The following is a 12,423-nucleotide window of genomic DNA, read 5'->3' on the forward strand; positions in this document are numbered from 1 at the left end:
CTCAGTACTGCCCCTCCGACAGTGCGGCGCTCCCTCAGTACTGCCCCTCCGACAGTGCGGCGCTCCCTCAGTACTGCCCCTCCGACAGTGCGGCGCTCCCTCAGTACTGCCCCTCCGACAGTGCGGCGCTCCCTCAGTACTGCCCCTCCGACAGTGCGGCGCTCCCTCAGTACTGCCCCTCCGACAGTGCGGCGCTCCCTCAGTACTGCCCCTCCGACAGTGCGGCGCTCCCTCAGTACTGCCCCTCCGACAGTGCGGCGCTCCCTCAGTACTGCCCCTCCGACAGTGCGGCGCTCCCTCAGTACCGCCCCTCCGACAGTGCGGCGCTCCCTCAGTACCGCCCCTCCGACAGTGCGGCGCTCCCTCAGTACCGCCCCTCCGACAGTGCGGCGCTCCCTCAGTACTGCCCCTCCGACAGTGCGGCGCTCCCTCAGTACTGCCCCTCCGACAGTGCGGCGCTCCCTCAGTACTGCCCCTCCGACAGTGCGGCGCTCCCTCAGTACTGCCCCTCCGACAGTGCGGCGCTCCCTCAGTACTGCCCCTCCGACAGTGCGGCGCTCCCTCAGTACTGCCCCTCCGACAGTGCGGCGCTCCCTCAGTACTGCCCCTCCGACAGTGCGGCGCTCCCTCAGTACTGCCCCTCCGACAGTGCGGCGCTCCCTCAGTACTGCCCCTCCGACAGTGCGGCGCTCCCTCAGTACTGCCCCTCCGACAGTGCGGCGCTCCCTCAGTACTGCCCCTCCGACAGTGCGGCGCTCCCTCAGTACTGCCCCTCCGACAGTGCGGCGCTCCCTCAGTACTGCCCCTCCGACAGTGCGGCGCTCCCTCAGTACTGCCCCTCCGACAGTGCGGCGCTCCCTCAGTACTGCCCCTCCGACAGTGCGGCGCTCCCTCAGTACTGCCCCTCCGACAGTGCGGCGCTCCCTCAGTACTGCCCCTCCGACAGTGCGGCGCTCCCTCAGTACTGCCCCTCCGACAGTGCGGCGCTCCCTCAGTACTGCCCCTCCGACAGTGCGGCGCTCCCTCAGTACTGCCCCTCCGACAGTGCGGCGCTCCCTCAGTACTGCCCCTCCGACAGTGCGGCGCTCCCTCAGTACTGCCCCTCCGACAGTGCGGCGCTCCCTCAGTACTGCCCCTCCGACAGTGCGGCGCTCCCTCAGTACTGCCCCTCCGACAGTGCGGCGCTCCCTCAGTACTGCCCCTCCGACAGTGCGGCGCTCCCTCAGTACTGCCCCTCCGACAGTGCGGCGCTCCCTCAGCACTGCACTGGAGTGTCAGCCTAGATTTCTTGCTCAAGTCTCTGGAGTGAGACTTGAACCCACGACCTTCTGACTCTAGAATGCTACCTGCTGAGCCACGGCTGACGCATGATGGGCCAAAAGGCCCCCTGCTGTGCTTTAAACATCTCATTTCATTACCAGGATCTCAAAACTGTGAAACTCAACACCTCAGTACTTCACCTAGCTCTTAAAATAAATAGGACAAAGTTTCTAGTGCAATCGTTTCACAATCTGAAGCCGCAACACTCCGGGTTCTGAAGTTTGTGTCTTTCCGTAGGACCCATGAAGATGACCGGAGGTTCGTCTGTCCTGTGGATGGCTGTGGAAAATCGTTCACAAGGGCGGAGCACCTGAAGGGGCATAGCATCACTCACCTTGGCACCAGGCCGTTTGTTTGTCCTGTTGAAGGTATGTCTGAGCTGCGCTGTGTGGATACAGGAGGCGTACTTGGTCAAAGTTACTTGAAGTTAGAAGAGCACTGTGTGCTCGGTAGGCCAAAGAGAAAGTCTCACCAGTCATATTGGTGTAGAGGCCAGACTTTAAGCAGGCGTGTGATGGCATTCCCTCTACTTGCCTGGATGGGTGCAGCTGTTGAGGGATAAATACTGACCAGGACACAAGAACATAAGCAATAGGAGCAGGAGTTGGCCATACGGCCCCTCGAACCTGCTCTGCTATTCAGGAAGATCATGGCTGATCATCGACCTCAACCCCACTTTCCTCCCGTATCCCTTGATTCCTCGAGTCCAAAAATCTATCGATCTCGGCCTTGAATATACTCACCGACCGAGTATCCACAGCCCTCTGGGGCAGAGAATTCCAAAGATTCACAACCCTCTGAGTGAAGAAATTCCTCCTCATCTCAGTCTTGAAAGGCTGGCCCCTTACCATCTCTCCTCATAGGACAGCCCTCTCATCCCAGGAATCAATCTAGTGAACCTTCGTTGCACCGCCTCCAAGGCAAGTATATCCTTCCTTAGATAAGGAGACCAGAACTGTGCACAGTACTCCAGGTGCGGTCTCACCAAGGCCCTGTACAATTGGAGCAAGACTTCCTTACTCTTATACTCCAACCCCCTTGCAATAAAGGCCAACATATCATTTGCCTTCCTTATTGCTTGCTGTACCTGCAGGCTAACTCTGTTTCTTGTACTAGGACACCCAAATCTCTCTGAACACCAACATTTGAAAGTTTCTCACCATTTAAAAAATACTCTGTTTTTCTATTCTTCCTACCAAAGTGAATAACCTCACATTTCCCCACATTATACTCCCTTTGCAGGCTCTATGCGTCCTCCTCGCATCTTGCCACCTAGCTTTGTATCATCAGCAAACTTGGATACATCGTACTCGGTCCCTTCATCTAGGTCATTAATATAGATCATAAATAGCTGAGGCCCAAGCACTGATCCTTGTGGCACCCCACTAGTTACAGCCTGCCAATCTGAAAATGACCCGTTTAACCCGACTCTCTGCTTTTTGTCTGTTAACCAATCCTTTATCCATGCTAATACCTTAACTCCAACTCCATGTGCCCTTATCTTGCTTAACCTTTTATGTGGCACCTTATCGAATGCCTTTTGGAAATCCGAATATACTACATCCACTGGTTCCCCTTTATCTACTCTGCTAGTTACATCCTCAAAAAACTAATAAATTTGTCAAACACGATTTACCCTGTCATAAAACCATGTTGACTCTGCCTAATCATATTATGATTTTCTCAGTGCCCTGTTACCACTTCCTTAGTAATGGATTCCAGCATTTTCCTGACGACTGATGTCAGGCTAACTGGCCTGTCGTTCCCTGTTTTCTCTCCCATCTTTCTTGAATAGCGGGGTTAGATTTGCTAGCTTACAATCTGCTGGGACCTGTCCTGAATCTGGTGAATTTTGGAAGATCACAACCAATGTATCCACTATCTCTTCAGCCACCTCTTTTAGAACCCTAGGATGTAGGCCGTCAGGTCCAGGCGATTTGTTGACTTTTAGTCCCATTAGTTTCTCGAGTACATTTTCTCCACTGATATTAATTACTTTCAATTCCTCGTTCACATTAGCCCCTTGGTTCCCCACTATTCTCGGTATACTTTGTGTTTTCTACTGTAAGGACAGATACAAAATATTTGTTTAAAGTCTCAGCCATTTCCTTGTTCCCCAATATAATTTCTCCTGTCTCAGCCTCTAAGAGACCAGTGCTTACTTTTGCTACTCGCTTCCTTTTCACATACATGTAGAAGCTCTTAAAATATGTTTTTTTATTTCTTGCTATTGATAGAACAGAATCATAGAATGGTTACAGCACAGAAAGAGGCCATTCGGCCCGTCAAGCCTGTGCCGGCTCTCTGCAAGAGCACTTCAGCTAGTCCCACTCCCCCGCCCTTTCCCCGTAGACCTGCAATTTTTTTTCCTTCAGGTACTTATCCAATTCCCTTTTGAAAGCCACGATTGAATCTGCCTCCACCACCCTCTCAGGCAGTGCATTCCAGATCCTAACCACTCGCTGCATAAAAAGTTTTTCCTCATGTCGTCTTTGGTTCTTTTGCCAATCACCTTAAAATCTGTCCCCTCTGGTTCACAACCCTTCTGCCAATGGGAACAGTTTCTCTCTATCTACTCTGTCCAGACCCTTCATGATTTTGAACACCTAACATAAGAACATAAGAAGTAGGAGCAGGAGTAGGCCATACGGCCCCTCGGGCCTGCTCCGCCAGACAACAGGATCATGGCTGATCTGAATCTAGACTCACGTCCACTTCCCTGCCCGCTCCCCGTAACCCCTAATTCCCTTATCAGCTAGGAAACTGTCTATCTATGTTTTAAATTTATTTAATGTCGCAGCTTCCACAGCTCTCTGAGGTAGCAAATTCCATAGATTTACTACCCTCTGAGTGAAGAAGTTTCTCCTCATCTCAGTTTTGAAAGGGCAGCCCCTTATTCTAAGATTATGCCCCCCTAGTTCTAGTCTCACCCATCAGTGGAAACATCCTCCCCGCATCCACCCGATCAAGCCCCCTCACAATCTTATATGTTTCGATAAGATCGCCCCTCATTCTTCTGAATTCCAATGAGTAGAGGCCCAACCTACTCAACCTTTCCTCATAAGTCAACCCCCTCATCTCCGGAATCAACCGAGTGAACCTTCTCTGAACTGCCTCGAGAGCAAGTATATCTTTTCTTAAATATGGAAACCAAAACTGCACGCAGTATTCCAGGTGTGGCCTCACCAATACCCTGTATAACTGAAGCAAGACTTCTCTGCTTTTATACTCCATCCCCCTTGCAATAAAAGCCAAGATTCCATTGGCCTTCCTGATCACCTGCTGTACCTGCATACTAACCTTCTGTGTTTCATGCGCCAGGACCCCCAGATCCCTTTGTACTGTAGCACTTTGCAGTTTTTCTCCATTTAGACAATAACTTGCTCTTTGATTTTTTTCTGCCAAAGTGCATAACCTCACTTTCCAACATTATATTCCATCTGCCAAATTTCTGCCCACTCACTTAGCCTATCTATGTCCTTTTGCAGGTTTTTTATGTCCTCCTCACTCACTGCTTTCCCTCCCATCTTTGTATCGTCAACAAACTTGGATACGTTGCACTCGGTCCCTTCCTCCAAATCGTTAATATAAGATTGTAAAGAGTTGGGGTCTCAGCACTGACCCCTGCGGAACACCACTAGTCACTGATTGCCAACCCGAGAATGAACCATTTATCCCAACTCTCTGTTTTCTGTTAGATAGCCAATCTTCCACCCATGCCAGTATATTACCCCCAATCCCGTGATTTTTTATCTTGTGCAGTAATCTTTTGTGTGGCGCCTTGTCAAATGCCTTTTGGAAGTCCAAATACACCACATCCACTGGTTCCCCTTTATCCACCCTGTTTGTTACGTCCTCAAAGAATTTGAGCAAATTTGTCAAACATGACTTCCCCTTCATAAAACCATGCTGACTCTGTCCGATTAAATTATGCTTATCCAAATGTCCTGTTACTGCTTCCTTAAAAATGGACTCCAACATTTTACCAACCACAGATGTTAGGCTAACTGGTCTATAGTTTCCAGCCTTTTGTCTACTTCCCTTTTTAAATAAAGGCGTTACATTAGCAGTTTTCCAATCTGCTGGGACCTTTCCTGAATCCAGGGAGTTTTGGAAAATTACCACTAATGCATCCACAATCCCTACCGCTACTTCTCTCGAGACCCTAGGATGTAAGCCATCAGGTCCAGGGGATTTATCCGCCTTTAGTCCCATTATCTTACCGAGTACCACCTCCTTAGTGATTTTAATCGTGTTTAGCTCCTCCACCCCCCCCCCCCCCCATTGCCCCCTGTTTGTCCAGTGTTGGGATATTTTTAGTGTCCTCTACTGTAAAGACTGATACAAAATATTTGTTCAGTGTTTTTGCCATCTCCATGTTCCCCACCACTAATTTCCCAGTCTCGTCCTCTAAGGGACCAACATTCACTTTAGCCGCCCTTTTTCTTTTTATATAACTGTAGAAACTCTTGCTATTTGTTTTTATATTTTTTGCTAGTTTACTTTCATAATCTATCTTCCCTTTCTTAATTAATCTTTTAGTTATTCTTTGCTGGCTTTTAAATGCTTCCCAATCTTCTATCCTCCCACTAGATTTGGCTACTTTATATGCCCTTGTTTTCAGTCGGATACTATCCTTTATTACTTTACTTAGCCACGGATGGCTGTCTTTTCTTTTACGCCCCTTTTTCCTCAGTGGAATATATTTTTCTTGAAAGTTGTGAAATATCTCCTTGAATGTACACCACTGCTCATGTACCGTCTTACACTTTAATCTATTTTCCCAGTCCACTTTAGTCAACTCTGCTCTCATACCTTCATAGTCACCTTTATTTAAGCTTAGTACGCTGGTTTGAGATCCAACTCTCTCACCCTCCAACTGAATTTGGAATTCAACCATGTTATGGTCACTCATTCCAAGGGGATCCTTTACTAGGACATTTTTTTATCAATCCTGTCTCATTACACAGGACAAGATCTAAGATTGCCTGCCCCCTGGTTGGTTCAGTAACATACTGCTCAAGTAACCCGTCCCTAATGCACTCTATGAACTCTTCCTTAAGGCTGCCCTGCCCAATTTGATTTGTCCAGTCAATATGAAAGTTAAAATCCCCCATGATTATAGCTGTTCCCTTATTACAATCCCCAACTATTTCCTGATTTATACTCCGACCAACAGAGTTGCAACTGTTAGGAGGCCTATAGACTACGCCCACTAGTGACTTTTTCCCTTTATTATTCCTTATCTCCACCCAAACTGTTTCACTATCCTGCTCCTTTGACCCAATATCATTTCTCACTATTGCAGTGATTCCATCCTTTATTAACATAGCCACCCCACCTCCCTTTCCTTCCTGTCTGTCCTTCCTAATTGTCAAATACCCCTGGATGTTTAGTTCCCAGTCATGGTCACCTCGCAGCCATGTTTCTGTAATGGCCGCCAGATCATACCCATGTGTAGTTATTTGTACCGTCAACTCGTCTATTTTGTTACGAATGCTGCGTGCATTCAGATAAAGAACTTTTAAATATGTTTTGTGACAATTTATTCCTGCTTTTACCCCCTTTACTACTTTACCTTTATCTTTATACATTCTGTCCCTTCCTGACACGCTCTGGTTTTTAATTCCCCCACTGCTACCTTGTTCTATTGCCTTCTCCGCTGACATTTTTATTTTTTGCTCTCTTGAAACCTCCCCCCCACTAATTAGTTTAAAGCCCTCTCTACAGCCCTAGTTATTCGATTCGCCAGGATTCTAGTCCCAGCACTGGCCAAGTGAAGTCCATCCCAACGGAACAGCTCTCTCCTGTCCCAGTACTGGTGCCAGTGTCCCAAGAAGCAAAACCCATTTCTCCCACACCAGTCTTTGAGCCACACATTTAACTCTCTGATTTTATTTACCCTAGCCAAATTTGCTTGTGGCTCGGGTAGTAATCCGGAGATTATTACCCTAGTGGTTCTGTTTTTTAATTTGGCCCCTAGCTGCTCATACTCCCTCAGCAGAACCTCTTTCCTTGTCCTATCTATGTCGTTGGTACCAACATGGACCACAACAACTGGATCCTCCCCCTCCCACTCCAAGTTTCTCTCCAGCCCAGAGGAGATGTCCTTAACCCTGGCACCGGGCAGGCAACACAGCCTTCGGGACTCTCGCTCTCGGCTGCAAAGAACCCTATCTATCCCCCTAATAATACTATCCCCTACCACTACAAGATTTCTTTTTACTCCCCCCTCTTGAATGGCCCCCTGTTCCACGGTGCTGTGGCCAGGTTGCTCATCCTCCCCACAGGGAGTAAGAGCCTCGAACCTGTTGGACAAGAGCAAGGGCTGCGGCTCCTCCAACACTACCTCCTGGATCCCCGTACCTGCCTCACTCATAGTCACACCCTCCTGTCCCTGACCACGGACTACATCTGAATTAGTTAGTCTACTTGGTGTGACTACTTCCTGGAACACAGAGTCCAGGTAACTCTCCCCCTCCCTGATGTGTCGCAGTGTTTGAAGCTCGGACTCCAGCTCATCAACACGGAGCCGGAGTTCCTCGAGCAGCCAACACTTACTGCAAATGTGATCACTGTGAACATCAGTGGTGTCCACCAGCTCCCACATATTGCAGCAGTAACACATCACCTGCTCTCCCATTCTATGTAATTAATTAAATTTATTATTATTGTTTTTAAATGATATATTTAAGGGCCCTGGTTTACAAACTGTCCCGCTACACCACAGAGACCTTAAAACTTTAACTCTGTGGTTTATAGTTTTTTTTAAAAAAGAGAGAGAAATACTCCCAACCAATCACTTACCTGCTTCGTGGTGACGTCACACCTCGATTACTTTTTACTTCTCTCCCTCTGAGATTGGAGATTAGTGAAACCTACCCGCGCCTCGGGCTTACCTTTTATAGGTCGCGGCCGCTCTGAGGCCTACCCGCGCTCGGGCTTACCTTTTATAGGCCGCTGCCGCTCAGACTGCTCCCGCCGCTCTGAGGCCTACCCGTGCCTCGGGCTCACCTTTTATAGGTCGCTACCGCTCGGACTGCTCCCGCCGCCGCTCTGAGGCCTACCTGCACTCGGGCTTACCTTTTATAGGTCGCTGCCGCTCTGAGGCCTACCCGCGCTCGGGCTTACCTTTTATAGGTCGCTGCCGCTCGGATTGCTCCCGCCGCCGCCGCTCTGAGGCCTACCCGCGCCTCGGGCTCACCTTTTATAGGTCGCTGCCGCTGTATCAAATCTCCTCTCAACCTTCTCTGCTCCAAGGAGAACAACCCCAGCTTCTCCAGCATATCCACGTTACTGAAGTCCCTCATCCCTGGAACCATTCTTGTACACCTTTTCTGCACCCTCTCTAAGGCCTTCACATCCTTCCTAAAGTGCGGTGCCCAGAATTGGACACAGTATTCCAGTTGAGGCTGAACCAGTGTTTTATAGAGGTTCATCATAACTTCCTTGTTTTTGTACTCTATGCCTCTCTTATCCTGTATGCTTTTTTTAACCGCTTTCTCCACCTGCTCTGCCACCTTCAGTGATTTGTGCACATATACCTCCAGGTCTCTCTGTTCCTGCACCCCCTTTAGAGTTGTACCCTTAGTTTATATTGCCTCTCTGCATTCTTCCTCCCAAAATGTTTCACTTCGCACTTTTCTGCGTTAAATTTCATCTGCCACGTGTCCGCCCATTCCACCAGCCTGATTATATCCTGTTGAAGTCTATCATTATCCTCCTCACTGTTCACTATACTTCCAAGTTTTGTCATCTGCAGATTTTGAAATTGTGCCCTGTACACCCAAGTCTAAGTCATTAATATATATCAAGAAAAGCAGTGGTCCTAGTACCGACCCCTGGGGAACACCTTCCTCCAGTCTGAAAAACAACCGTTTGCCACTAGTTTACTCATTCTATTTTCTCCCTTTTTATCCATTTTTTGGTCATCCTTTGCTGGTTTCTAAAGCTCCCCCAATCCTCAGGCTTACTACTTTTTTTAAAATTAGTTTATGGGATGTGGGCGTTGCTGGCAAGGCCAGCATTTATTGCCCATCCCTAATTGCCCCTGAGAAGGTGGTGGTGAGCTGTCTTCTTGAACCGCTGCAGTCCGTGTGGTGAAGGTACTCCCACAGTGCTGTTAGGGAGGGAGTTGCAGGATTTTGACCCAACGGCGATGAAGGATCGACGATATACTTCTAAGTCAGGATGGTGTGTGACTTGGAGGTGGTGGTGTTCCCATGCGCCTGCTGCCCTTGTGCTAGGTGGAAGAGGTGGCGGGTTTGGGAGGTGCTGCCGAAGAAGCCTACTACCATTCTTTGCAAAATTATAAGCCTCTTTTAATCTAATGCTATCCTTAACTTCTTTCGTTAGCCTTGGGTGGATCACTTTACCCGTGGCGCTTTTATTTCTCAGCGGAATGTATGTTTGTTGAGAATTTTGGAATATTTGTTTAAATGATTGCCACTGCTTATCTACTGTCATACCTTTTTAGTATAATTTCCCAATCCACCTTTGCCAAAACTCCCCTCATACCAATGTAATTGGCTTTGTTTAAGTTTAAGACTCTAGTGTCAGGCTTAAGAATGTCACTTTCAAACTCAATGTGAAATTCTATCATATTATGATCACTCTTCCCTAGAGGGTCCTTTACTATAAAATTACTAATTAACCCTGTCTCATTACACAAAACAAGATCTAAAATAGCCTGTTCCCTGGTTGGTTCCATGACGTATTGTTCCAGGAAACTCTCGAATACATTCCATGAACCCGTCCTCCAGACTACCATTGCCAATTTGACTTGCCCAATCTATATGCAGATTAAAGTCCCCCACAATTATTGTATTACCTTTGTTACAAACTCCTATTATTTCTTGATTAATACTCTGTACAATGGTATAGCTACTGTTAGAGGGCCTATAAACTATTCCCACCACTGTTTTCTGCCCATTGTTATTTCTTATCTCTTCTCTTAGGCAGTCCCTCAGAACCGAGGTTGACTTGCTTCCACACTAAAAGTGACCCATACTGATTCTGCTTTCTGATCTTCTGAACCAAGATCCTTTCTCACTACTGTCCTTATGTCATCCTTAATTATCAGGGGTACCCGCCCTCCTGTTCCAGTCTGCCTGTCTTTTCGATACGTCAAGTACAGGAAACTTTCGATTTACCGGCATCTAAATAACCGGAAATCTCGGTTAACCGGCAAAATTCAGGAGTAGGTTCATACTTAATATTACTTGCCTTCCTCCATCTGTTGCTGTGCAAGGGTGTGGCTGCAGCTGTTGCTAAGCTACAGAGACGCTTGTAACTTGTGGCCATTGTTCTGAACCTGTTGCTAAGCAACAGGGTTTGTTGCTTTATACGGAGCTCTCAGCTCTCGTATCTTTTACTATAGCGCTCGGTGATCTGGAATTTTTGATGAACCGGTCCCGTCGGTGCTGGATAAAAAAAAGTTTCCTGTACCCTGGAATATTTAGTTCCCAACCCTGGTCACCTTGCAACCATATCTCTGTAATGGCTATTAGATCATACCCATTTATCACTTTGTGCCACTAATTCGTCTATCTTGTTACGTATGCTTCATGCATTCAATGAAAGAGACTTTAGTTTTAACCTTTTACCATTACTCCCTGCGTTCATCTTATTCGCTGATGCACTTTAACCATTAAAGTTTCCATCCCTTCCTGTCTCACACTGCTTATTGCTACCCAAATCGCTACACTGCTCCCTTGCCTTGACTTTTCTCTTTGGATTTCTAAATTTCCCCTCATCTGACCGCCCCACCCCTCCCCTCCCTCAGTCCTGCCCCTCCGACAGTGCGGCGCTCCCTCAGTCCTGCCCCTCCGACAGTGCGGCGCTCCCTCAGTCCTGCCCCTCCGACAGTGCGGCGCTCCCTCAGTCCTGCCCCTCCGACAGTGCGGCGCTCCCTCAGTCCTGCCCCTCCGACAGTGCGGCGCTCCCTCAGTCCTGCCCCTCCGACAGTGCGGCGCTCCCTCAGTCCTGCCCCTCCGACAGTGCGGCGCTCCCTCAGTCCTGCCCCTGCGATAGTGCGGCGCTCCCTCAGTCCTGCCCCTCCGACAGTGCGGCGCTCCCTCAGTCCTGCCCCTCCGACAGTGCGGCGCTCCCTCAGTACTGCCCCTCCGACAGTGCGGCGCTCCCTCAGTCCTGCCCCTCCGACAGTGCGGCGCTCCCTCAGTACTGCCCCTCCGACAGTGCGGCGCTCCCTCAGTACTGCCCCTCTGACAGTGCGGCGCTCCCTCAGTCCTGCCCCTCCGACAGTGCGGCGCTCCCTCAGTCCTGCCCCTCCGACAGTGCGGCGCTCCCTCAGTCCTGCCCCTCCGACAGTGCGGCGCTCCCTCAGTCCTGCCCCTCCGACAGTGCGGCGCTCCCTCAGTCCTGCCCCTCCGACAGTGCGGCGCTCCCTCAGTCCTGCCCCTCCGACAGTGCGGCGCTCCCTCAGTCCTGCCCCTCCGACAGTGCGGCGCTCCCTCAGTACTGCCCCTCCGACAGTGCGGCGCTCCCTCAGTACTGTCCCTGCGACAGTGCGGCGCTCCCTCAGTCCTGCACTGGGAGTGTCTGCCTGGATTGTGGGCTCAAGTGGCTGGAGTGGAACTCAGACCCACAACCTTCTGACTGGGGTGTAAAGTGCCATGTCTAGCACCTAATGCCTGACATGTTTGCCTAAGTACCAATTACTGGACTTCAAAGTAATTGATTGTGAAACGCTGGCACTTGTTAAGGTGATATATAAATACAGGTTCTCCCCCCCCCCCCCCCCCCCCCCCCCAAATTCCCCACTTTATTTTAGTTGTTTGAGGTTCAAGTCGTAGCTGTTTCCAATTATTGGGTCACACGGTGGTACAGTAATGTCCCCATCTCTTCCCTGCCCACCCCCACCATAATATTTTAGAAATAATACTGTAAATGCTAATCACTAGTCAAATAACAAAAATGATCTAGAATCACTGGAGAACAGATTTACAAGGATGATACCAGCACTGTGTGGGTATATAACTATAAGGAAAGAGTGAACAGGCTGGGACTCTCCTCCGGACAAGAGAAGGCCGAGTTGTGACCTGATGACTTGTTTACAATTTTGAAGCGATTCGATTGGGTAGA

General features: G+C 49.2%; 1 protein-coding gene across 2 annotated transcripts in view; it reads left to right on the top strand.

Moving 5' to 3' along the window:
- LOC147111352 (zinc finger protein ZXDC) overlaps nucleotides 1-12,423 on the top strand; it is a 42,461-nt gene that overhangs the window by 10,341 nt on the left and 19,697 nt on the right. For both annotated transcript variants that reach the window (XR_015080087.1, XM_086002153.1), the window contains exon 4: nucleotides 1,558-1,688. Coding sequence is in view for 1 of the 2 variants with exons in the window: in XM_086002153.1 (XP_085858279.1) it covers nucleotides 1,558-1,688 (131 nt within the window). In the remaining variant the exon portion in view is untranslated. The remainder of the gene's footprint in view (nucleotides 1-1,557; nucleotides 1,689-12,423) is intronic.

The sequence above is a fragment of the Somniosus microcephalus genome, chromosome 11, assembly GCF_052327205.1.
Source record: "Somniosus microcephalus isolate GS21.2 chromosome 11, FLI_Smic_1.0, whole genome shotgun sequence".
Taxonomy (NCBI): domain Eukaryota; kingdom Metazoa; phylum Chordata; class Chondrichthyes; order Squaliformes; family Somniosidae; genus Somniosus; species Somniosus microcephalus.